Genomic DNA, 25,685 nt, shown 5'->3' on the forward strand with positions numbered 1-25,685 from the left:
TTTCTTTTGGATTCACAATTGAAGGGCATCAGAGAACACTTTTCAGGAGATCTGGCAGAGTAAGTTCTTGGCCAAGTTTCATTGTGGATTCAGGGGCTGGCAATCTGAGATATTGTAGAAACATGATGTAAGTCCTTTCACTCCTCTCTGAGTGGGTGGGTCCTCAACTGGAATGAATTTGGTATCAGTGGATTAAGCCTTCCCTGCAGAAGGATGTAGTTTACTGCTGTCTGTATAGCTCGTACAGGGAGCAGGGGAAATTGCTGTACTCCTGCTTTCATCCTTTCCCTTAGCACATCTACATGACATAATTGATATATTCTTGGCAGGTCTGAAATTATGCTGCAGTGATGAATACTCCTGTTTCTGGGTCAGAAGCTGTAAAATTTGGAAAATATCTTCTGTATTCACAAAGAAATACATATGCTTCTTGGCACGTTAGCCACCTGCTAGAAAAGCAGCCCACACTGGCAGAACAGGGGTTAGCTGAGAGCGGGAAATGTGCCAGTAGCCTGGAACAACCCAAAAAGAAAACAAAGAGTTAAATGCCAAATATATCAGTCTGTTTAGGAGTAGAGAAGGAGGCTGCCAGGGGTATTCAAAGATGCAGGAATGTGGGATTTTGGGAAGAGCAGTCTAATTTGGTATTCAAACCCTGCAGTTTACAGGCACTGCTGCAATGGTAAGGCAGGCTGGCCACAGGAAGAGAATCCCGACTAAGGCAGGTACATATTCATAACCTGAGCACAGCCTACACCCTCGGGGTAAGGATGATCAGTACAGATGGGCTAAACCATCAATCCATATATGCCAACCCCTTGCAATGCAGGCACACCTCAAATGCAAGAGAAGAAAATGAAGACGAGTAATGATTTAAATTTAGTGACTTGTTTCAAATGTGTATTGAAAACAACTGCTGTAGTTGCTACAAAAATGCTGCTATCTCATCTAGAAATCAGAATGATTATGGAGTGAAATTGTAAGTGGCTCCAGAAGTAATTACCATATAAACAGGTGATTTCTACTAAAAGGACCCGAGAGTCATTAATCTAGCAGAAATGTATCTTTTTTGTCCTGAAATGACCCTCTCATTTTTAGTTCTAAGTCTATGTAAGGTAAAATAGGTGAGTTTCATGAGGGAAATATACATCTGATACAGAGCTTTAGGCTTTTTATCAGAGTAAAGGATTGGTCTTGCTAGGATATTCCTAATTGATAGTTCCCAACAAATATGTAAAAAAATGGATGAAAACCTGCTGAGAGTCATTGAAACAATATCATCAAATCCATACAGTTCTAAAACTGCTGAGTTGACTTTCTTGGAGTATATTTTTTAAAATCTTGTATAGATCAGCAAAACAAATGAAATTTGAACTTTTATATTGGGCCTTTAGTGAAATATTTTAACATAACCAAACAGAACATTTTTCATATTTGCATGACTCGATTTTTTAACCAATTGTGTAGAAAGAATGAAGACAAACTACTTGTACATAAGCAGTGATATGAGTCATTTCAGCATAAAAGAATTTTATATAAAAATATAGGCAACTAAAGATTAGGGCTGGAATAAGAGTTGACAGTCTGAATGCTAAGTAATTGTATCACACAACATCTATAATCATTGGTATGTTTTGGAATTAATCAATGAATATTAACTTGTTAATGTAGCATAAGACGTGTGAGTAGTGTGAATGTGAATACAAACATCCAGCCCCAACTCCTTATTTCTGTTATCTTTGCCTAGACATGTAATGCTAGGACCATGGATATGGTTCATTTAATGTTTCACAGCACTGTTGAATTGTATTTGTTACATTTCTGATAAAGTGTTTGGGTAAAAATATTTATGCAAATCCATCAGTGCTGCATGTGCATTCAGAGCATGTGGTTATTTGAGAATCAGTGTCATTGCATTGCTGCACACACACACACATATATATATATGGTGCTGCACATGTATATGTAGGATTTTGCTGGAGTACATGCAATGACCAGCTGATCCTTGTCCACCAAGACCTAAAGGGCAGTAATGTCTATTGGACCTTGGTGGATCCCCATATATGCAGCCTTTGCAGCAGAATTTGCTAGCAAAGGGATGAGCTGTATCGCCAGGAATTTGCTAAAGATGCTGCAGCATATCTCATTTGTTAGCGATGCCACTGCTGTCTTCTCAAGGATATCAAAATGCCTGTCAGCACCTGGATGAAAATCAGCTGACTCAGACTCAATCTGGCCAAAATGAAAATTATGATGGCTGGAGTGGGAAAACGTTTAAAACTGGGATAAGATCTTTACCTATCTGAGACAGCATCTTCAGATATTTATTTAAATACTACAGCACCTCAGAGTTCTATTTTTTGGTTGTTGTATGAGTGATCAAGATGGCAGATGACAAAAGTCTCCTTTCCCCATGCTTAACTTCTCCTCCTGGTGCAGATCTGGCCATTGCAATCTACATGCCCTTCCTTGGCAGAGTGAATTACTGGTAACTCACTGAACCTCTTTTTAAGTGTGTAAAGAATGCACAGATTCCAGCTTTGGCAAAATGAGACAGCCCTCTTCAATAATAGCAGCTTCACTGTCCCCAATGGTTTGCAGGCTATTTCCTCACTATGTCTTAAGTCTTGTTTCTGATCTTCAAAGCAGTAGAGACATGGCTTCTTCAGAGACCACTTCTTTAATCATAGAAACACAGGTACTCCCCTGAAGCAAGCAGTATCACACAGATCAGGATAATGCAAGTGAAAAGGTGAAGGAAGTTAGGAGAAAGTACCTCAAACTGAAAAGTTCATTGATGAAACCTCAACCTACAAAACATCAAGATAATTCAGGTAAGTGTTCCCAAAACTTTGCAGCCATATAATCCAGGCAGCTTGTACAACTGTCAAGGAAGAGCACACACTGGCTAGATCTGCTCAGTGCTCCCATGCAATGTACTCCACTGCACAGGCTCAGGAAACTGGAAATTTCCTAGAAATATCTACGTTAGTGTGTATGTGTATAAAATCCTGTCTTAGAGTAAGGTAATTCAGTATCAGGCTGTGACAGCGTGTGCTTCACCAGCAGGCAGCCCACGGTGCTGGGAGAGGATTTTGATAGCCCCTGTGAAGGACGGTAGCCAGAACAATTCCAGCAGCCTTGGCGAAAGAATGCTGCCAGAAGAGGCTGGGTATCACACACATTGTCCTGGCAGAATATATAGAGTTTATGATCCATAAGATTAGCACTTCTGCTCTCCACTTTCCCCACTTTAAAGCACATAAAATAGAGCCTTTTTTTGATAAGCATTTCCTTCCAGAGCTAAAACACTCAAAGCGTTTCACATGATAAATATATAAAGAAAGCTATCATCAACTTGAAAGTCACAATACCGCTTGAAAATGTGTAGCTGTAGCTATTTATGATGGGAGGCAGCAAAAGGGGGGAGGAAAAAAAAAAAATCTTTCCTGGCAGCCCGCTTACTTTCTACGGTTTTTTTCTATAGTCTGGTGAGCCGTGTAAAAACAGTCACTGAACAGGCGGCAAGTGCGAGTTTCCTCCCGTCCGCCGCCGGAGTGCAGGCCCGGGCGGGTGTCCTCGGGGATGCTCGGGGCCACGGGGCGGGCGCAGCCGCAGGGCCGCCGCCAACGCGGCCTCCCAGGGTCACCTTGGGCACAGCGGCCTCGCCCCCAGTTCGGCCGCTGCCCCACGGGCGGGCCGGGCCTGCCCTGCGGCAGCGGGGGCGCTCCGGGGCCGCCGCCCGCCAGGCTGGGGATGCGGAGGCTGCCGCGACCCCGCGTGCGGCGGCCACGGGCACCCGCCGCCCCCGCACCCCCGAGCCGCTGCCTGGCGGGGGGCGCCTCCCGGGGCTCCCGCAGCCCCTGCCCCGGGCCAGCCCCCGCCCGAGGCGGCGGCAGCGGCCCGGCCGTGGTCGGCGGCGCCCCCGCGGGCGGCGCAGCGGGAGGAGGCGCCGCCCCGGCCGTCATTTCCGCCGAGTGCGGGGCGGGGGAGGGGGCAGAGCGCTCGCCTCCTCCTCCGCGGCGGCCGGAGACACAGAGACCCAGAGCGGGGCCAGGGCAGCTCCGCCGCCGCTGCCGCCGCCGCGCCCGCGGGCCGCGCCGCCCCGCCAGCCGAGCCCGGCCCGGCCCCCGCCCGGCATCCCTCCCGCCCCCCGCCCCGGCCCGGCCATGGGGAACGCAGCCACCGCCAAGAAGGGCAACGAGATCGAGAGCGGTGAGTGAGGGGGACGCGCCGCCGCCTCCGCCCGGCTCCGCTCCCGGAGGAGGGCCTGGGGCCGGGCCTGGTGCGCCCGCCCAGCGCCGCCGCCGCCGCAGGCCCCGCGGCCTCGGGCCGAGCCCCCCGCCCCTACAGGCCCGGCCGCGGCCTGCGCGGCGCCGCGGGGTGCTCGCCCGACCTCGGCCCCGCCGCGGGGCTCAGCGGACTCTGGGGAAACCAGCGGGACAAACCCGCCTGCGGCCGCCGGGCCGAGGCCGCCGCTGGGCCGCGCGTGCGGCTGTCCCGCAGCAGGTGTCCGTCCCCGGCGGAGGAGGAGCCCCCGGCGGGGCCGCGGTGTCGGCGGGCAGGTGTCGGCGCCTCCGCCAGCCTCCATCCTCGCCCCGGCCCGCTCGCTTTCCCCACCCCCGAACACACCCTGCCGGCGGGGGAGGCCGCCCGCCCGCCGCGCTCCGTCTGCGGCGGGAGGGTTTTCATCCCGCTGCGGGGAATGTAGGTCAGAAACTCCTGTGCCCGCCCGGATCGTGCAGCCCCGGTGACCCCGCGGCCTTGCCCGCGCCCCGCGGCTCAGCCACAGCCCCGCGACGTGTTTACATCGCTCGAGAGCGCGCTGGGAGAGCCCTCGGTACGGCGTTGCTCTCCTGAGCCCTGGGTAAAATGGAAGACAAAAGCATTGATCTGAACTCGTCATGGCAGGGAGCTTTCTGCTGGTGTTTCTGTTCGTTTGTTTGCTTTGTTTTTGTTGTTTTGTTGGGTTTTTTTTTTTTTTCCCCCCTGTAAGTATTTCATCGTAACTTTAAACAATATAGAGGCGATTGAGCTGTTGGGAAAAAAACCCTAGACTTTTTTTTTTGTATGTTGACTTCCTTACTTCGCTTCTAGTAAAAAACTTTGGGTATGTTTGTGATGGATAAGAGTAAAGACAAGACGTAGTGAGCAGGCAGTTGTGCAAGCTCAGTGTTGTGACAACAATACCCTTTGTTACTGGAAAATCCTAGGGCATTAAAATGGAAAAGAACTTTAAACGTCGAAGTTAGGGGATTTTGTGGGTTTGGCTTTTTTGTTCGTTGGGGTTTTTTTTCAGTTTGTGTACTTTTTGTGTATTTACTATTGAGGTCTGGGGTAGAACTGGGTAACCCGATTTGCATAGGCCGGGTCCTGCCCACACAGCATTCCTCTGGTTTCCCAGGGATCTGCAGTGGGTATTTCCAGCTGTGGGACCAGGGGCTCTGCTTGATCTACCTAGTTCTGGTGATTGCTTTCACCTTTCAATTTTTGTGTCTTAGCTCACTATTGTTACAGACCTCACAATCCAAATACATTGAGTATTTGACCATTATTGTTTAGTGGTTTTATTTTTTAATTGAGTGCATTAATTTTGATGGGAAGTATTGTAGCCTGGTATTTTAGTATTTATCACTGTAAAGATTAGTGTGGGGAGAGGGTGGATTGTTTGAAGTTCTTCAGATGACAAAACACTGCATTTTGTACTTCATGGTAACTGTACTGCTATTAGTTTGTGCAATTAAATAACACTACAACACACAGTAGTAATGCATTCTCGTATTATAAAATACAGTCATTTTTAAGTTGCAGAAGGAGTTTCTTTCAGAACCTCTCTCTCCCTTTTTTAGTGTTTAAAAATGAAGTGCTGCTAGAGCCATCAAGCTCAGATGTCTAATTACTCAGTATATTTAGCAGCAAAAAGCTCTGTAATGATACAACTCCTGTAACTAGGAGAAGAAATTGGTCATCATTGACATACTGCTGGGAAAGACCAGGATTCACTTACCATGGAAGATTGATAATATATGAATACTATATAACTAATAAATTATTAGCAACAAAGTTTGGTTTACTGTCCATGAATGTTGATTTTAATCTATTCATATGATACCTGGCAACCAAAAACTAAAGAAATATAAAATGTGTTGGAGCTATAATATTTCTGAATTATTTATTTGTGTTGTTGAACCAGTTTTCTAGTTTTGCATGTTAAGTGTCTTTAGTAGCATGTATTCCAGACTACAGGACACTGAAAATGAAGTTGTTTGAAGGGGTAACAGAAGAGTATCCAGGTTTGAATTCTAAAGGTGATGTTATGCCCTTGATCCATGCATGGAGCTTATGGAATTGTGTGGATCAAGGACATGCTAAGGTCCCTGAAAGAACAATGAAGGGTAACGCAGCTTCCCCTGATAACTATACTTGCTAGTTCATGAAATGTAATTTGAGACCTCTTTCACTGTCGATGGTCAGCACGGTAAATGCTGTTCACCTAATTATGGTCCTTATATCCTTCTCATTTATTGTAGCTTTCCATGTATATTCAAGTATCTTTAGTACTTGTTACTGCACTTAGGCTATGAAGTGGAATAAAACCACGTGTATGTGAACACCAGTAGTAGATGAGAGCAAATGTTTTGGAGTATTTCTGGGCTGAAGCTGCAGGTGAATGGAATCTGAATACTGGTGGTTTCTTAAGTTTGGTCACCAAAAGAGTGAATCGGGCTTGTGTAGCAGGGAGGGCAAGGTACCTGTGTGTGTATACACAAGATGGAAAATTTCAGTGTAGTCTGTTAGGGTTTTATTTCTATGGCCTTCTGTTCCAGCTTCTCCTAATATGCATTGGATTTTGATTTGGAGGACTAAAATTAGAAGTTGTCCTTTAGTTACAAGAAGCTTAAGGGTTCTGTACCCATTTTAAACTTTATCTGTTTTAAATGCCTTCATGATTTTCCACAGGGCACAGCAACCTACAAATTCTGAGGGCCTTTTAGAATAGTAATATAAGTATCTTTCATTTGAAATCTGGAGAGGCACAATTATCAGTTGCCATAAAAGTTACTCTATTTGATTTCTCATCCTAATATTCATTTAATTATTCTCTTCATTATTTGTTGATTTTTTTTTTCAGCTGCTCAATTTGCAGTAGTTGAAAACTTTTGCAACCTAGAAGTTAAAAATATCAACGTGTAGCAAGTTACATTTTTTTTTTAAAGGCCACAGGGAATGTTCCTTAACTTGTTGCAATTAATGTTGGAAAATTTTAGCTTTATTATTATTCATTATCTTGGAATAATTTGTGAAAGTATCATGAAACATAACTACAACACATCTGAGGTTTAAAAAAGGTCACATAACTTCTTCAGCAAGTGAATCTGTTACTTTCAAAATCATTATTGATTTTATGTGAAACAGGATGTTTTAACTTTACTAGAACTACTTTCTAAACTAGAATGAATGTCAGCCCTACAAAAGTATGTAGTTTGTAGAAAGTTTTGTGTTTTACTTCAGATAACACGATAATACAGATTTTTAAAGTAATTATGATGTATGGCTCTGAATTATTTGCCCTATTAGATATGCAAAGGAATGTCATACATGACAGCAAGAAGTTTGGCTATAAATGAAGAGTAATCCCACTTGGTGTTTTCTTTATGGTTTTTGTTGGGTTGTTTCTCCCATTGTCCATTCCCCTTTTCCCCCCAACAGTGTCAAGAGTACTTAGTTGTGATGTTGTCTGTTTCTTTGTAACCACCAAACTGGATTAGAGACCAGGTGATTAGCATACACTCTTCAGGGACTGGAAGATTTGTAAACTTTCTCTTCTTCCAGTAGATCTTGATGACATGGGCTTGGCTTCTGAGTTTTATTTGCTGGGATTCATATGGTCTTTGCTGCTTTTTCTGTGGCAGTATGTGGTAGCAAATTGCTCTTAAAATGTATTTTAAAGGGAAACAGTACATGATATTCAAAGTATAATTCTGTACATGTGTCTTCTTACCTGGTAGCCAGATCTCCGGCTTTATTAATCCAGCATGATTTTACTAACTTCGGCTTCTGTGGTCTTTAAATAGCCAAGTACAGCATGTGTGATGTGTATTCTGCATGTGAGTTTTATGTTCATTCACTCCTCCTTCTCCTCAAAGCATTCCCTACAGTATCTTCAGTATGACAGAGTTCCCATTATAGTCAATTCTTTGCTTTTTAACTCCTATAATTATTCTTTAAGTAGTGCTCCTTTGAAGTGTGCTTGACAGGAGGATGCAGCCTTCTACTTTTTCTTTTTCCAGTAGATTTTAGCCTCCTCTGGGTATATTTCTTAAGAACTGAGGGGTTTTCTTCTTATTTTTCATGTGCATTCAGTGCTGGGTCATTCTGTTGTATTTTCTTGTTGAAGACCAAAAGACACCACAAGTATATTTCTTGTAAAGACTAGATTAGGCAAGGCTCTATCACTGCTGACCTTGGTTAGATCAAAATTGGTGAAGTAGAGGTGAAAAGCTCTGTATCCATTGCTATCCCAAGGTAGCTAATTCCCTGTCACTTTTCCAGAGACTCTTGTTTGAGTGGTTTTGATCAGAGTGTAGTTTTATTCAACAGAGAGTGTCTTTTCTTTTGTTCATTGTATTTAACTCTCCAATTTTGAAATGGGTAGCTTTTGGAGCCTTGTTCTTGGATTAGAGCATCATCTTAAATATGTATTGTATAAAGAGTAATTAACAATGTATATTGGAGTGGTGCTGGAATGGTCTGCAAGAATAACATCTTTAAACAATGTATGTAAAGCTTCTTTCCCACTGTGTTGGGGTTGTATCATCTATTAATCAGGTAGGTTTCAGCAATAAGAAAATAAGAAATAGTTGTAATTACTCGCTGAAGAAATATCTGAAAATTCCTCTGCTGTAATCACCAATGTAAGACTACCAGTATGCACCATGTGAAGAGAGGCACCATCTGAAAATTCTGCTTTAATTAAAAACAAAATGCTTATTCACAGCTTGGACTAGCAAAGAGAGAGGTTATCACTCATTAAAGATAGCCACTTGGTAGCATAACAAAAGGTCAGAAGGGCCTCCAAGTGATAAATTGGTTTGTATTTAGCCGTTGTGGTTAGGCCTTTATTACAGGCTCAGACTACTTTAAAGACAGAGTATTTTAAATTGCTTGGCATTCCCTTGTTGCTGGGTTTGTTTAGTGTTTGTTCATTTACCCTTATATCCACATTCATAGAACTGACAGAATCAAAAGTAGTATCTTGAATAATGCTGGGATTTCTCATATTCTTTCAAGTGACTTTATTCCTTAGCCTAATTAAGGCTTTGCTGTGCTGCAGAAATGAAGCCTCTCATTGGTATAGGGAGCAGCATGTAAGGATGCAGCAGTGCAGGTTACGGTGTGGAGTGAAGGGCTCTGCTCCACTCCACACCAGTCTGGCAGGGAGTCTTCTCCAGGTAATGAAAGTTCTTCCGGAGCCCACAGATCCCTCCTTTGGACAGAGCTCCTTTGGAAAGGCTTTTGGACGGCTTTCCGATTTTGTGTTTTGTCTGCATCCTTACTAGACATCATAAAGGACTTGTTTGTCCAGATGCTTTTTTTTTCTAAACTACAGTGGTTGATTTAATAAAGAATATTGTTTCTGCTATACAGCAGGTGAGTTCCAGATCAGATCTGAGTAGACAGGTTTGTTTTGTATTGTTTTATTTAATCAGTGCTTCTAGCATTTAAAGCTTGCAAAGTTCTCAGTGTTAGGAACCTTGAGTCAGTGGGGATTTTCCTTATAAACTTGTGAAATTTAGGGCTAGAACTTGGTAAAAAGTCTGCCCTGCAGTGCTGCTCTCAAGCTTTGTCTTCATTTCAGGTGCAAGGTGCTATTTCATAAGCATTTCTTTCAGTTGCAGTTCTGCTTTTCTGTCTCCTGCCACTTGTTTTCCTGTCTGTGTGCCCTCAAGTGTGCTGGAGCAACTATTTATGAGACAACAAGGTGAACTGAATTTGAGATTGATCTAGGTTAAAAATAACCCTACAGAAAAGGGAAAGCAGAAGGGACTTTAGTTAACCTGGATTTGGCTTCCTGATCCAGTTCACTGCAGCCACACAAGCAGTTGTACCAGTGCAGGTGGGATATGGCACAGAGAAGAGAGTGAATAGCAGGCACTAAATAGGAGCTGCCTGACCTACTGCTGTTGCCAAAAGGAGAGCTGTGGTTTCAGGCTGTACTGCAAGTATTTTCCTTCCATAAGCAGTTTCTCCGCTGTGAGGTAGAAATGCTTCCTGGGAAATGGGAAAGAGAACAAAGTAGCAGTGGAGCTCTGAGGAGGTAAGTGAAGTGAGAAATGTGTTGTCTTAGAGTTGCAAAACTAGAAGATAAAATCACTTTGTTTCCTTTTATTTTTTTTCCCTTCTGCTGCAATGGTTGGGAAAGGATCACACGTGTTTTATTTCTTCGTTATCCTGGTGTTCAGGAGGGCTAGTCGTAAGCTAGGACCCCATTTTGTTTGTACAAACGTAACATAATTTTTTCTCTGAAACCCACGTGTTCTGTTTTGGAAAATAAGGTGAATATTGACAGACAGGAAATGAAAGTGAGTCTTGGTTTGTGAAGCAAGAGAACTGGAATACAGCAGTTTAGAGGGTATGCTATGCACGGAGCTAAAGGGAGACGCTGCCCTGCCTGTGGTGTTGGGATCAGCAGCAGTAAACAAGAGTCTCTTCAGGGCTTCTTTGAGCCTCTCTTTGCCATCTCCCTTGCTGTTTCTTCCGCATCTCAGCAGAATCACGTCTGCTAAGAGTAAGGTTTCACAAAACAGCTGAGCCCATCTGGTGACTTGCACTGTTGAGAAATCAGGTTTTATTCCTAGAGCCTTCATGGGTCACAATTAAAGTGTTTCTCCAATCCACTGTTAAGGTTTTTTGCATAGGCAGAAAACAATGTGGGTTTTATCTCTTTGGGTTATCCATAATTATTTTTGCACACCAAATCAATTCACTGAGGTGTCAGATGGCAAGAGACAGATTCAAAGGAAGCGCTGAAAGCACCATTGGCAATGAAATCGTCAGGTGGCAAGAAAAAGGAGTCTATTTTTTTAGCATTGAACTCTTTAAGACCTTACCCTGCTTAGTACTTGAAAAAATTACTACTCTAAACTACCACTTTATCATCTGCATTTGTTCATATAATGAATTAATTGAAGACTTCAAGTTTTTGGTGAGAGACGTTAGCACCTAGCAGTTAGACATCTAGAGCTATATATGAAGATAGAGAAAAATAGAGCAAAAACATTCTTTGTTTTCATCCCTACACTTGCCATATGGGTCTTTAAGATAATAGTATTTTAGAAGAGGGGTGTTTTTTTTCTTTTTAAGTTTTTCATTTTGTATTTATATGGTCCTTTTTGTTTGGGTTTGCTTTTTTTTTTTTTTTTTTAATTTGATATTCAAACTAAGAAATGTAACAAAGTTTTCATTTCTGCCATTAAAATGCTCTCTGCTTTCCCCTGCCCAGAAAGAAAAGGTGTTTGCTGGCTTCTGATAGAATGAGTTCTGGTACATATTCCTTGTTATACATATAGTAAGGGTTAGGCTAACTTCTTAACACTGTGCTATGCAGCAAAGGTGTGGAAACACCTTGGTGTTTGTTTTGTGTGGGTTTTTAAAGCCACAAATTTTGTGACTTTAGAATAAGCAACCAGTTTCTCTACATTGGGATGTCATCTATCTGTAGTTCTGAGCAATAATTTTGAAGGTTTTAGAAATACTTTTCAGTAAATCAGGGAGGCATATTAATATGTTCTGCATGTAAGAGCTATATGAGTGTCCAGATTCTGAGAAAGCAAAAATCTTTTCTATAATACAGCTGATCTCCACCAGAGAAAGCCTCATGGGCATTTTGAGCCAAGTTCTCCCCTTAGGAAGGGCAGAGAGGCACGGTTCTACTTGCACTGACCCTTTTCTCTAGAGAGACACAGTAGTTCTGTGATACCTTGCTACTTTTGTGTTAGTCTATCTTACCTGTGATGTTAAAACTAGAGACATAGGAAATCCTCCTTTAAAATGTTGCTAGGTGAATGAATATCTAAACTGTTTGGTGATTTGTAAATGTAGTTGTTAGTTTGTTATTCCTCTACCTCTTGTTAACTTGTATCCTTTTGCTAAAATACTGTAATATTTAAACAGAGGATGTCAGGAACTTTTTGTTTCTTCTATTTCATTCTGGTTAAGCTGCTTCCAGGAAGTATGTACTCATTAACATACTGCACTTGCTGCTAGCACTTGTCTGTAAATCCAAAGACATCCACAGCTGCCATGTGGCTCAAGAAATTAAAACAAAGGAAAGTGCATTTTTGGCAAGAAGATGGAAACTTGAAAGATAGAAAAGACTGTTACTTTGCCTGTGCCTAGGATCAGTTTGCTTTTCCCTCTCACAAACAGACGTAATTAAGGGTGTATGTACTCTGCTACTTCAGCAGTTGCATTGTTACAGTAATTAAGGTTAGTTTTGATTACTATAACATTAGGCTGTTTGAAATTCTTTGTCTTGTAGCAAGTAGCAGTAACAGTTTTATTGTGTATGTATATTCTGATTGTTAAGCATATGATAATCTAGCCTTACTTTGCACAGGGTGAAAATGTGATTTAACTGCACCAAAGTCTGTCATTAAGATAAAGTTTTTAATGCAAATTCCCTGTATTCAAGCATTTTACTAACTGATCCATAGATTAATGGGGAGGATGGAGTTTTGGTCAGGATTTCTCATTGAAAAACAGGGTAGGTGGTAAGAGAGTGAGAGGAAAAGCATTACATAGCTTAAATCATGCCAAGCCCATTGGAAAGATCACAGTATTTCCCTCTAGCAGGTACAATGAAAGGAGGTATGTTTTCATTGACTTTCATTTTCATTGACTTGATTTTATATTGGGCAGTTTTGAAAAATTCAATGCCAAAATTGTATGTTTGCTCCTTGTGAAAACTTGTGTAGTGAGAAGCACACCCTGCAAATATCAGCACTGGTGTTTTGGGAACTATGGGTTAAGCATTCTAAAGCAGTAGACTGCAACAGTGCATCCTGTATTGAAGCTGGATTCTCTCCATTGGCTGAAAAATCTACATTTGTAGTGGTACATGTTTATGTGAACAGAGAGAAATGAGGTGCTAGATCTTTTAGCTTAATTCAATGGCCTATATGAATATCAAATTGCAAAGCAAGCAAGTTTTGAAATTTGTTTATGTGTACAGCGACTTCATGGGATGTGGAATTGCCTGGGAGCTTGAGGGAGTGTAGTGCTTTGTAGTGGTTCATAGGGTGTTTCCTGGTCCTTTTGCAAATTAGCAGTTTTTTTTCCTTTGGATTTCTTGAGGGTGAATGATCAGATGCAAAACTGACACTAAACATCATTAGCCTCAGTTTTTCACACAGATTGCACTAATACTGAAGAAAGTTCTGTTTCTATCTAAATTTGTTCTATTGTTATGACATGCTTTCTGCCAAAACAGTTGCTCTTTTGATACTACCTACTTCATCATCCAACTGTTCATTTAATATTCAAATGCAGAATTTATTTCATTTGCATATTAGCTTAGGTTTTTAATATTGAACTCCAAGGTAGGACATTCTTGAACTTCAAATGAATGTGTTCAGAGTTTGGGGTTTTTCAATTTCAATTAACAATTCTCATTGTTAAGCAATACTTACTACCATGTGTTGGTGATGAGCATCAAACACCTTGCACCTCATGTGAACACTCAGGAGAAGGTTGGCAAGGATGGAATGATGTCCATGTGAAGAATTATTATGTAATTGCTATGTAAGTGACATCTCTTATCTAGAATAGCTAGAGGGCATGATCTGTAAAACTGTGGTGTGGGGAGTGAGGAATGTCCTACACTTGTTTTTTTCTTGCTTTTTTTCAGTAACTGCTTTGAGTCATTGTTTCTGTTGGCTTTTTTCTTCGGAACAGATATCAATTTATTCCTAATAAAACATGAGAGCCCTCCTTGAGAATGAGAAACTACAGAAAATGAGGATGGAGAAAAACAGGCAACATGAGGTAAAAAAAGGAATGTGGGTTGAGACATGTAAAAACAGGGAGCCAAAGGGAGCTCTAAGCAGAGTGTGGTTTGGGTCTTGCCCACATACTCCCATCCCAGAAAAGGGAGCTGATAAATGCTGGCCAGAGATGCTCTGCCTGAGGAGGTCAAAGAAAATACCACATGTCAGGACATCCTGAAAAGCTTCTTCTACCTGCTTGCAGCTTGGTCAGAACAGTAGAGTCTCTGATGAAGAGATCCTGCATCATGTGGAGCCTTAGAGGGGAAATGTATAAATGTAAAAGTGAACTAAGAGCATCTTAAAAGGATGTTTTGGAGAAGCTGAAGTAGAGGTTGTCATTAATCCAGCTTGGGCCATGGCATACATGTGTTCCACCTTATCCCAGAGGGAACTAACTCTCAGAATCCCTGGCAGAGCATTATGGATGTGCTCATGTCTTCAATGTATTTTTCCTGGCTGGGCTCTGGATTTAGCCCAAAGTACAAGCTGATCCACCTGCCATCGTGCTTCTCCTGATCGTAGGAGATCCCATCCTCTGCTGTCTAGGCAGAGCAAATGGTGAAAAAGTGAAGTATGAGGGCATAATGGAATTTTCCAAGATGAGGTGTGAAGATGAACAGGATGCCATGAAGCCTACTGAAATATTGCATGGGGAAGACATGTATTTCACGTGACAACAATCTTCTACTGGTGTTACTTTTGCCTCAGTCTTATAGTTGAGTTCAGCTCTTGCTACAGAGGTGGCAGAGAGGATACTGACTACCTTCATGCCAGACACCCAAAGCTGCATTCCGTGGTTTTGTTCTGCCACAGGTGCCGGGTGTACTTGGCACATTGTATAGTTTCAGCCAGTTCTTGTGGGGTTTTTGGGATTCTTGTTTTGGTCTGGTTTTTTTATGGATAGTGTCTCTTTAGAGGCTTGCTACTTTCAGGAGCTAAAAGGGTATTATGAAATTCTTCATTTCAGAAGAGTTGGGATTTTGTGGTGGTGGTGGTTTTTGGGTTTTGTGTTTTCTGTTTTTAAGCAGATACTTGGAGCTGTGCCATTTATTAAAGAAAAATGTTTGCTAAGTAATTGACTGGAGAAATATAGAATATAATTTGGCCAAATAACTGTTGTGCTTTTCAACTATAAGACAGTGTTGTATGATGATTTGGTTGAATTTTCAAACCAGTTATAGGCCCCATTACTCATTGCTGTTTCTTAAGAGTGGTTTTCTCAGGACCTCTTTTAGAAGCAATTTTATGGTGTCTATTGGGCAAGAGTTTTCAGAGTAGAACCTGATTTTTGCTGGTATGATACTTTTGAAAAAACCCAAAACATGGTTGTACTGTCTCCAGCTTGAGTTTTGAGGCTATAATTACGAAACGTTCTTCAACTTGCTGCTTATGGAGTACTTACGTGACCAATTTTCTTTGCAGTAAAGCTGACTTGAAAAATGCCTGCCCTTACCACCCCTGCTGCTCTGCTCATAGCTACAATTCACTGCCCTTCCTGTGCTGATACAGCTGTTCAAGGACTGCTCTGATGTCTCACCACAATGGTTAAGACCCTTGCTCCCACCGGGCTCTGCTGTTTTAACCCTTTATTTCATGGACCTATCTTAAAACAGTGCCCCACCTTTTGTTGGGCTGATACAAAGGAGGGCTGCAAAACAAGGGTGAAATGGTATTGCAAGTGGCTTTTGCACTGAAGAAACACACATTTCACTGAAGGGAAGAAGAAAATGCTACTGTTACATGGTGTTGATCTCACCTTTTGGATATGTTAACATGAGATGGTTTTTAGTTTGAGGGGCTCTTTGGAGCCTTATCTTCATCCAGAGATGCTACTGACTGACTTTGTAATGATATGCATCACTATGCCATTCTCAAGTACTATCAGCAAGAGTTGTCCCATTTTTTGCTTACAACTGAGACTAAAATAGTGTTTGTATCATTTTAGTTCTGTTAAATGTGATTATCCTCATGGTTGTCAGACCACAATTTATTTTGACAAAGTTATCAAAAAGATCACCAGCCTTCCTCTTCATATCTTTAATTGCTCCAGAATGTTCTCAAGTATTTGTTAGGACAAATAAAACTGGAAGATGACTAATACATACATACTCCTTTTAGATACAGCATGTGAGTAGGGAGTAACAGGAGGGAGAAGAGACATGCAGAGCTGTGCATCAGCACAATGAGAGATGCAAAAGAATCCAATACCAGAGTTAGCTTAAATGGTATGATAAAGCTAGAGATGTAAGCATTGCAAATTTAGTATGATCTTTGGCAAGAAAAGTTCAGGCATCTCTTGCATTTATCTTTTCTGCAGTTGAACTGAATTTTCCGCTTAATGATAAAGATTTTCTGCAGGATGTATTTTTCATTTAAAATAAAGTTCATAGCCTTACTGTCCCTTCTTTCAAAAATAACTTGTGATAGTTCTGCCTTTCTTTGTGTGAAAATAATTCCAAACAGAAAATAGTAGTTGGCTGGTTTTCCACAGTTCTATTCACAACACTATAATTTTCTCCACCAACTAAATTGACTCATTCATTTCCACTAATACATACAAACTTACTTGTTCTGCTGGCAGTCCTGCTGTTAAGAGAACTAGCCCAAGACACAGTGGCTGAGAAAACAGAGCAGTAGGTGTTCAGTATGGAAAGCATGAAAGTGCAATCCTTTCGCATGCAGCCCCTTTGGACTTGGACACAAATTTTTCACCAGGAGAGCTACCAGCCACTGGAATAATCTCCCCAGGGAGGTGGTGGACTCCCCAACAGTAGGACACTTAAAGTTCAGCTGGACAGGGTGCTGGGCCATCTTGTCTAAGGTGTGCTTTTGTCAAGAAAGGTTGGACCAGGTGAGCTTGAGGTCACTTCCAACCTGGTATTGTATGATTCTCTGACATGTTACAGAGAAGCTGAGTAGCAGAGCAAGTCTCTTGAGCTTGAGATTGTTTGTTTGATACTTGTGCAGCACTAGAGAGGGGTTTAGAGAAAGTGACTGCGAGCTGGGAAGGAGACAATAGATAGGTAGAGTTTTAAGAATTAAAACCAGGGTGAGATTTTTGATTCTTCTCATGGTGTGAACACAGTCAGATAGTCTTAAGAAGGCAAGAGTTATATGAAAAACAGTTTTGATTTTTTGTTGAATGTATGTTTAATAATGAAAAGGAGACATTTAGTGAATTTGGGGAAAATGTATGCTTCAGTTGCAAAAGATGGAATATATTCAGTGTATGGGTGTAAGCCACAATATTGGCAATTTTCTGAGTCAAAATAATAGTAAATACTGAAGAAGGAAGATGCAAGGAAATTAAGAAATAGTATTATTAGTCCCTATTAAGTATTTCCTAATAATACAGGTATCAACAATAGCATTGTAGCATGGAGAGCATTTCTTTCCCCTTCCAAAATATGGAAGTACACTAGTGTTATGTGTTTAAAAAAAAAAATAAAGAATTGTTGACATGTCTCTTGATGTTACTCCTTTTTGGGACCCTTATTTCCCTGCTGATAAGAGCCCAATTGCCCTTTGTTGCACTCCAAGAATATGATGAAACACTAGATCTCTCTATTTGTGATTGCATCAAGAACTATTCAATGAAAGGTAGCATTAAATTTTTTCTGGTGTTTCATCACATGGCAGAGTGTATTCTCTCATGAAAGATTAAACTGCAAGTGCTGCTGACATCTGTTATTGTTTGGGAAGTTCTCATTTCTTTGTGTAGGTGGAGGAGGGTTATCTGAATCAGAATTACTTGCCTGCTGCAGTGTCAACTTTGCAGTATCCTCTGAAACAATACCAACCACAATAAAACCAGTATTTCATTTTTATAGATACCTGTACTTACTAGGGTGGTTTTGTTGTCCAAACACAGAGTAATTGTCACAGCACTGGATAATTTAGAACTGAACTTACAGGACTGCAATGTGAAGTACTAAAATACTGTGCTTAGAATCAGACATCATTGCTGTTTAAAGAGTACTTCCAGCTAATCATTCTGTTCAAGTACTTCTTCACTGGTGATAGTATTTAAGAAGGGATGGCAAAATTAGAACAGTTTTGAAAGATGACCTACAAGCAGATATAAATCTGGTCCTTGAAATTTTTACAATTTAAGAAGGCAAAAGTGTAGTCCTAACAGTAGCTTAACATTTATCACTGCTTTATACTTAAGTATTCATAGTGTGTGTATTGATGGAGTTCATTTAACTGAAGGAAAAACTCTGAACAAAGGCAAGAAGAAATTTTCCTACCACCACCTCTTAATGATTTTTCATGTTGGAAAGAGGCCTGTTTCAAGAGAAGGTCTTTTAATATGTCATGGGGGACTTTTTAAGCAAATGTGTTTGATTCATTTATGTAAAAGGAAATAAAGTGTATTTGAAATATTTATCCTCTTAGAGAATTTTTAGTTTTTTCATTTGAATCTCAGAATGTGTGGGTCATACTGCTATTCCAAACAGCAGTCATTTTGATCTGAAGATAATGATATATATGTAAGCTCTCTGTAAATAGGCCATCAATCATTTGTAGTCTATGGTGGTGGTGTGGTAGTTAAATTTTGAATTTGGATGTCTGGTTAAGCATAGAAAAATTTGGACATTTATGTTGAAAGTTGATTTTTTTTTAATTATGTCATTAATAGGTAAGGGATCTGCTTTTCTTTTGTTATTCTGTTGGCACATACTAGCATGGTGCAATTAACATTTTTTCTTAACTCATGAATTTTTTAACCTCTTAACAAAAGCATTTTTAAGAAGACTTTCACTTTCAGAAACTGAAAATCTTTTCAAAGTGAAATCTTATATTCTGGTCCTCTGTTAGACAATGCAAGTGTGGCATTTTCATTAATTCAAGCTACATTTTCTTGGTGATTTATTAACGAAGAGAATCTAGCTTAGGAACAAATTAATTTATGAGGATCAAGTCAGTTTGTCTAAATTCAGTGTTTCTATTTTAGTACATGTAACAACAAAAGATGTGTCTTCTTCACTGTATTTTCTTTACATTCTTTGCATGTAATGATTTTAATGATAAACACTATTAGGATTCTCACTAAAAGAAAATACTTTCTTGCCAAGAAGTGTTTATACACCATGTGTCTGTCTTCTGTTTTGGTTTTTGTCTTCTAAAGTCTGGTATAGAAAGTACTGTGGGCTAGCCAGTTTGTCATTCTTAAGGAACTTTACCCCTCAAATCCTGCGCCTGTTCAGGTAATATTTAAAAAAGAGAAGGGATGTGTACATCTTGTTGAAACAAGGTGTCATGGGATGTTTTTTAACACCTTTTTTTCCAAGAAGGTATTTTTATCTCATATTACAGTATAATAGTGCTGGTTTAAATAGTAAACAGTGATGGCTATTGCAAACTAAAAACTATGCATTTAAATTTTTTTAACTACTAGATATTAGTTAAAATTTGCTTTGCTTAGAAGTAAAGGTTACATTATTTCAGTGTGGTTTTCAGTATCTGACTTCGCTTGGTAAGAGTAGGATTATACAAACACTTCTTATGCTGTCCGTTCTTACTATCATATTTGTGACATTATGGGCTGGGTAGATTTCTAGTGAAAATGAAGGCTGGAAATGCAACTTTCCTTTTCTTGGTAAATAAACTAAAAAGTCCACAAAACTCAAACCAGTCAAATTGATGTTTTCAAATTAAAAAAACAGGCAGCTCACTGGTGAAATATTTCAGGAGGGAGAACTTGTGTACTTGAATATCATTTGGGAAAGATGAGTGTGTGTTGTTTCTGAGGGGAGTCAAAAACACAGCAAGAAAGACCCAGACAGAGTTTGAGCAAACAGTGGAAGATGGCCTCTGAAAAACACAGCAAGGCACTTTTTGACTGAGCATGGCTAAAGAAGCCTTATTATGGACTTCTCACGTTCATTTCTTTGTAGAGGTAGAATTTTATACATTCTTTGTAAAGACCCAGGATTGAATCAAGATAATCTGCAGAGAGCAGCATTTCACCTATTTCTGTTCAATGATGGAAACAGGTAACTTGCTCAGGTCAAGTAGGTAGCAGCGTGCATTTGTGTGAGGAGCATGGTTGTTTTTTTCTTGACTGGCAGACCTGTAATGTTCTGTCCCAAAGGTTCTTTTGCTGTATCACCTAGTTCCTTGCCTTCATGTTATGGTTTAGTGTTTCTGTCAACAGGCCGAGATGTACCTTTTCAGGTGATACATAATTTTCCTTTCCTGGGCAGTTAAAAATCAGTATATGCTTTCTCTATAGAAACAGCTTCTCAGAGTTTGTGATCGCACACCACCAGACATAAAGCGTGCCACTTTATTTTGCAAAATATACGATGGTCTCTTGCTGCTAAGAAAGTTTGTGATTCTTATGTAAATTTACAAGCTTTAAAAAAACTCTGGTGCAACTATTCCAGTTCTGTCAGGCCTCTCTTGTCCATAATAAACAGTCATCTTAAAATGAACTTTTATGGTTATATAGCTGTGATAACAATTGAAGGATTCCTTGCTCGAGCAAATTAAAATCAGTCTCATGATGGGGAGGGGAAGGATTTTATTAAGGAATTGAAATTATTTCCCTCATTCCTATAGATACTTCTTATGATTCCTCTTGAACTTCTTTCGGATGTAATTAGCATACGCACAACAGCCCCTCTCTGTTTTTTCATTACACCTTTTTTCCAAGCTGTCTTTCCATGTAGATCTGTTTTGGACAGATTAGTTTGGTCTCCATTGTGGTTTTGTTCATATTGGAGTTTTTACAGTAGTACACACATTCCTTTAAACTACTTTCTACTGAAGTTCTGTATGAAAGTTACTTGATTTGTTACCAAAAGTTTAGCAGTGCAGCAGGTAGAGAATAAAATAAAGCCTTATTTTGCTCCCTGCTTGTTTTCTTCCTGTTCTAATAGCTTTTATTTCTTCTTTGTGAAATAGGCACCCAAATACCATTTCATCATTGTGGGGATAAAAAAGCAGCAGTACCTACTTAAACCTATGGTTTAAGTAACTTGTCACAGATAGTGTCTGCTCTTCAATGATGGTATTCAATAGCCTGTGGCAGCAACTTGTCCTGATGCTGCTGAAGGCTACTCCATCCTGCTTCCAGAGTTCTGTAGATCTTTCCATCTTACACAAAGGAGCTCAACCAATACATTTCCTTCACTGCCTAATCCTGAATGAGTGCCAGGATAGTTCCATACATTGTTCTGCAGGAAGTACCAGTCTGGGGAAAAACGAATACATGACCGTATCTGTTGTTACAAAGAACATGTAAACAAGGGCCATGCAGATGTTATTAAAAGAATGCTAATTCTGACTTTTTTAATGCCTTTGAATGCAAAAATTTGAAATACAAAAATAATGTCTTAAAAACATAGTTTTCTGTTTGAATTAAGGTATGTAGACAATTAATTGTTTATACAGTTTGATTTGTAAATGTCTTCCTATGAAAAGGCAGTAAACTTTACTAGCCAGTTATTATCTTTACTCATAAATATTCATTATCAGTATGACAATAGTGGTTTAGTTGACTTTATCCAGTGTCACTTGAAATCCTGGTTATTATTTTTAGAATGTACAAAAAAGCTAAGAGGTAGTACAGTAGGTTTTTCAGTGACATAGTTTTTAGCATGCATATTTTTATGTTCAAGGAATTTATTAAAAATTTTAGGAAGACATCAATTTGCATAAATATGTCAAGTTTAAGAAAGACAATTTGGGATCATAAGAAGGGAATAGGTACTGGTGAGAAGCCTTTGCTCTCTGGAACTCTTAGGGAGTTCTTTTTTCTAAGCTCAGAAGTACTCCTAAATACTTCCTTAGAAGCCCACCCATCAGTGTTTTGTAAGAATAACAGAAATGTGTCATGCTCTGGTATCACAGTATGAAAATTGTTTGTAGATGCTATTCGGCACTTATCCGAGGTCAAACTGCAGTATTTGTTGACCTTCCTACTTAGGCTTGATGCGCTGAAAATCTGGGCTGTTAAACTTGGGAGTCATATGATTGTCTAAATCCTTACTTCTCATTCGCGATGTTCCAGAAAAACAAGGCAGAGGCAATGCAATCAGGCTTAACAGTCCTATTGCTTTTAACCATTTCTGAATTTCTGTTAGGGAAAGTGTAGCTTTCGAGAAAATAATTAGCTAATTAAATTAATTTAAAGTTAGTTGGCACTATTTAGCACCTTTCATCTGTAAACTGGCAAGTAACTGCAGATATTTATTAAACAATTAACTCATTAGAAGACCTAGGCACACAGCAGTACAGTGAAGTGACTTCTTATAATTACTATAGGCTTATAGTAACGCTTCTAGTAACTTAAAATAATGCGTATCTTCATTTTTTGCCAGTTATACATTTAAATTGGCAGTCTGTTACAGAGAGAAAACTATACCTTATTTTATGGCAATTAGTATATCAATTTACTTCACATTCTCAAAGTGCTTATTAATTTTAGCTCAAAATAGATCAAATGTACCACATGTGACTGCTGTATCATAATACTACATATCTATTTTTAAACCTAAATGGACTCTGGGAAAGCACTTTGCAAACTTTTGGCTTCTATTGCAGAGCAGGTTTCCCATATGTTCCTGGGTAAAGTGCCTCCTAATGGGGTCCTGGAGTATCCATTGGTCTTTCTGGCCATGTTTCAAGCTTTTATGTTTTTTAATTAAAAAACCCTGAAATAAAGTCAGGTGAATTGTGTAAATTCTTTTTCAAAATGAGCAAGCTGGGGAAACTTCATCTTCTTCATTTCAGTCCTGAAAATGTTCAGATGCTGCAAAGGAAAATGAAATTTATGCTGGACATCATGAGCTCAGAATCATAGTAATGGTATTTTGTTTTGAAAATGCTTTCTGTGTGAACTTACATTTAACACCAAAGAAAAAATTACTGTTTCCCTGTGTGTAAGTTACAAGCTTTTCAAAACTTAGTGTCTGTTTTTAAAAATACACCAGCTCTTGGAAAGCAAACAGTCTTTACCTTTCTCACTCTGCAGTCATGGAGTCATGGCTCAAAAGTTATGTTTAAGTTAATATGTATTTTGTAATGGCCAATTGGGATCTCTTTATCCCCACTGCATGTGGTCCAAGTTAAATGTTAGGACTTTTCTATCAGAATCTCACCTCACCAAATTATCAGTCATGAAAATGGATAAAGTAAGAGAGAGTCACCAAGGCAGTAAGGAATTTTAGTCATTTCTAGGTTGAAAGCAGCTGTAGAATACAACAGATAAGTCTATGGGAGAGCAGGTGAAATGTCACTAAACTGGGTGGTTCCGTGACTCTGTCAGAGCAGGCAGTGCTGTTGTACACTGATTGTAGTTGGGCTTTTGAGCATAAATGTGTGTAATAGCTGCTTGTAGTAATTCAGTCTGAGGGTTACAAAGACAAAAATACCAATGACAAGCAGCACCATAGATGCCAGTATTTAACAACACATCGTAAAGGAATATTAATTATTTTTGCAGTCTGAGCTGCATCATAATTTGGGATCCAAAGAAGTACTGTTAAGTGGCAAACACTGACAAATGCAATCTACAATAGACTTTAGATGTTTTCATTGCTTAGCCTGTGAGCTAAGGAGCAGAAGTGCTCTGTAGGCTTTCTGAAGTTGCTTTTCATGCTGCAGTCTTGCTCTGGCTGAAGAGATAGCACCCCAAGGTCATATATTTGTTTTTTATTTCATATGAAGACATCAACATATTAAAGATGCTGCAGCCACTAAGTTTTACAGCTTAATGTCTTAATCAGCATCTGTAGCAGCATCAGATAAAACTGAAGGATAGCAAAACAAGATCTAGCAAATGTTAGCATTTGAGGAGTTCATTTTCTCAGCATGCCCAAAGTGTATCTGCAGTTTGGTATTCATATCCTAAGTCAGCTATAGCCAAGTCATAAGTTGCTAAATTACTGAAGAATATTAAAGAAGTGGGTGTTTCGTCTTTCCTTTGTGCCCGGTTGGCAGTCAGTAACTAAATTAAGCTTCATTTCAGTTTGAGAACTGAAAAGAGTTGAGATTGTGTTAAATCAGTTTTTGGCCTTTGACCTTCTAAAATGAATGTCTAAAACAGAATTAAGGGTGAACTTGCATATAGACATGGAGTATTGTCCTTTAAATTTAAACAGCTGAAAAATTGGGGCAGTGAGGGGTTAGGCTATTTTCTTCTCCATGTACAGTGATAGGCCAGACCTTTTTATCTGGAAAATTTTTGCCTACACTACACTCTTGTAGGCTTGCATTGTACAACTTTTTTTTAATAACATAAGAGAATAAAACTGTTCTAATTGTTTGAGACTGCTGGTAAGCATGCTTTTTCTTGCTCTATAACTTACCCTCAAGCTCAGGTTTTGCTTTCCCTCACAGAAGTGGTTTCAGATGCAGAGCCCACATTCTGTCCTTCCTTAGCTCCTTGTTTCACTTTTACCTCTGCCTTGTTCCAGATCCCTAATGCAGTCTTGCTTCAGTTCGCAATTCTTTGCCTGTTAGCCCTTCCTCTGCTTTTTCTTTTGCCTTTCCTCTGCCCAGTTCTGTTGTGAAATTCTGATTTTTGATGGAGTGTTGGTGACATTCTGGTATATTCTGATATTGTTATGTTCCCCATGCTTTTGTGTCATAGTTGTTCCTGAAGTGGACACTTAATGGCAGAGGAAAGGAGAATATTTTAATTTTAAGCTGTGTTTTAATGGCTCACTAATTACTTGTAAGCAAAGAAGCAAGCCTAGTTTCCTTTATCTTTCATATTTCAACCTGTTTTAGCAATAATTAAAGTTGCTGGTGTAAATATGTCTTGGAAAGATCTATTTCACTCAATATGTTTTCTTAAGAGGCCTTAATTTGGGGTTTATTTGATTTAGGACAAAAATCAGACCTTATTAAATGTGTCTTTTTTATGTGTACTTATAATTCTCTTGATTTGTAATATGTCAGCCAATTTATATTGTTTACTGTCAGAAGTGTGATGTTAATCCATCTTCTTGTCTGATGCAAAAAAAAAATTAACAACAGTGTTTGAACTTGAGGATGCCAATTTAAGCATGAAACATCAAAATAAGTCTTATTTTTAATTTAAACAAAAACAGTTTTATTTGAAATTGTTTCCCTGTGTATGGCTGAGTTTTCTATTAAATTTCAGGCTAGCAATTATTTTTAGACTACACAAATTAATGAGAACAGATGGAATGTATGATTAGAAATTTTGGCATATTGAGCAGTCAGGCTGAACTGAAAAATACTTGAATGCATAATATGTGGAACAAAATTATATTAAAGAGGTATTTGCAAAACCAGAGGTGCAAAAAGATTCTGTGAAGAAAGGCAGAGAGAACATCTGAGCTCAGCCTCCACTGTACGCTGCACGGGACATGAGTAAGTGGCCTCTTGTCCCACAGGTGGTTGTGTCCAGTCATGTGTCTGGAAATTGTATCTCTAGATGTGAGTGCACTCCTTTAAGGGAGTGAAGCAAATAATTTCAACAAAAACTGTCCAAGTGAGAGGAAGGAGGAGAGGAATTTTTTCAAAATACTGTGTAATATATATATATATATTCATGTAATGATGTTCATATATGATGTTCAGAATTAAAATATTTACCTAGCGACATGAATTGCATTTTTTAATAGTGTTGAGAAGAATTTGTCTTTGTAGAAAAGG

The 25,685-nt window shown here is 39.7% G+C and overlaps 1 protein-coding gene and 1 long non-coding RNA gene across 3 annotated transcripts in view; both read left to right on the forward strand.

Annotated features, from left to right (window-relative positions):
- The first annotated feature begins 4,117 nt into the window (after nt 1-4,117).
- The window catches only part of PRKACB (protein kinase cAMP-activated catalytic subunit beta), a 68,115-nt gene continuing 46,547 nt past the window's right edge, over nt 4,118-25,685 (forward strand). The window contains exon 1 of one of the 2 annotated variants that reach the window (XM_039555823.1): nt 4,118-4,215. In XM_039555823.1, coding sequence (XP_039411757.1) covers nt 4,170-4,215 — 46 coding nt within the window. In that variant the 5' untranslated portion in view covers nt 4,118-4,169. The remainder of the gene's footprint in view (nt 4,216-25,685) is intronic. The other variant, XM_039555822.1, reaches the window with a different exon arrangement.
- LOC109145884 lies at nt 4,753-17,513 on the forward strand. The gene is made up of 3 exons (XR_005602458.1): nt 4,753-4,840; nt 13,957-14,046; nt 15,471-17,513. It is a non-coding gene; the product is annotated as an uncharacterized LOC109145884 (long non-coding RNA).

The sequence above is a fragment of the Corvus cornix genome, chromosome 8 (genome assembly GCF_000738735.6).
Source record: "Corvus cornix cornix isolate S_Up_H32 chromosome 8, ASM73873v5, whole genome shotgun sequence".
NCBI classification, from domain to species: domain Eukaryota; kingdom Metazoa; phylum Chordata; class Aves; order Passeriformes; family Corvidae; genus Corvus; species Corvus cornix.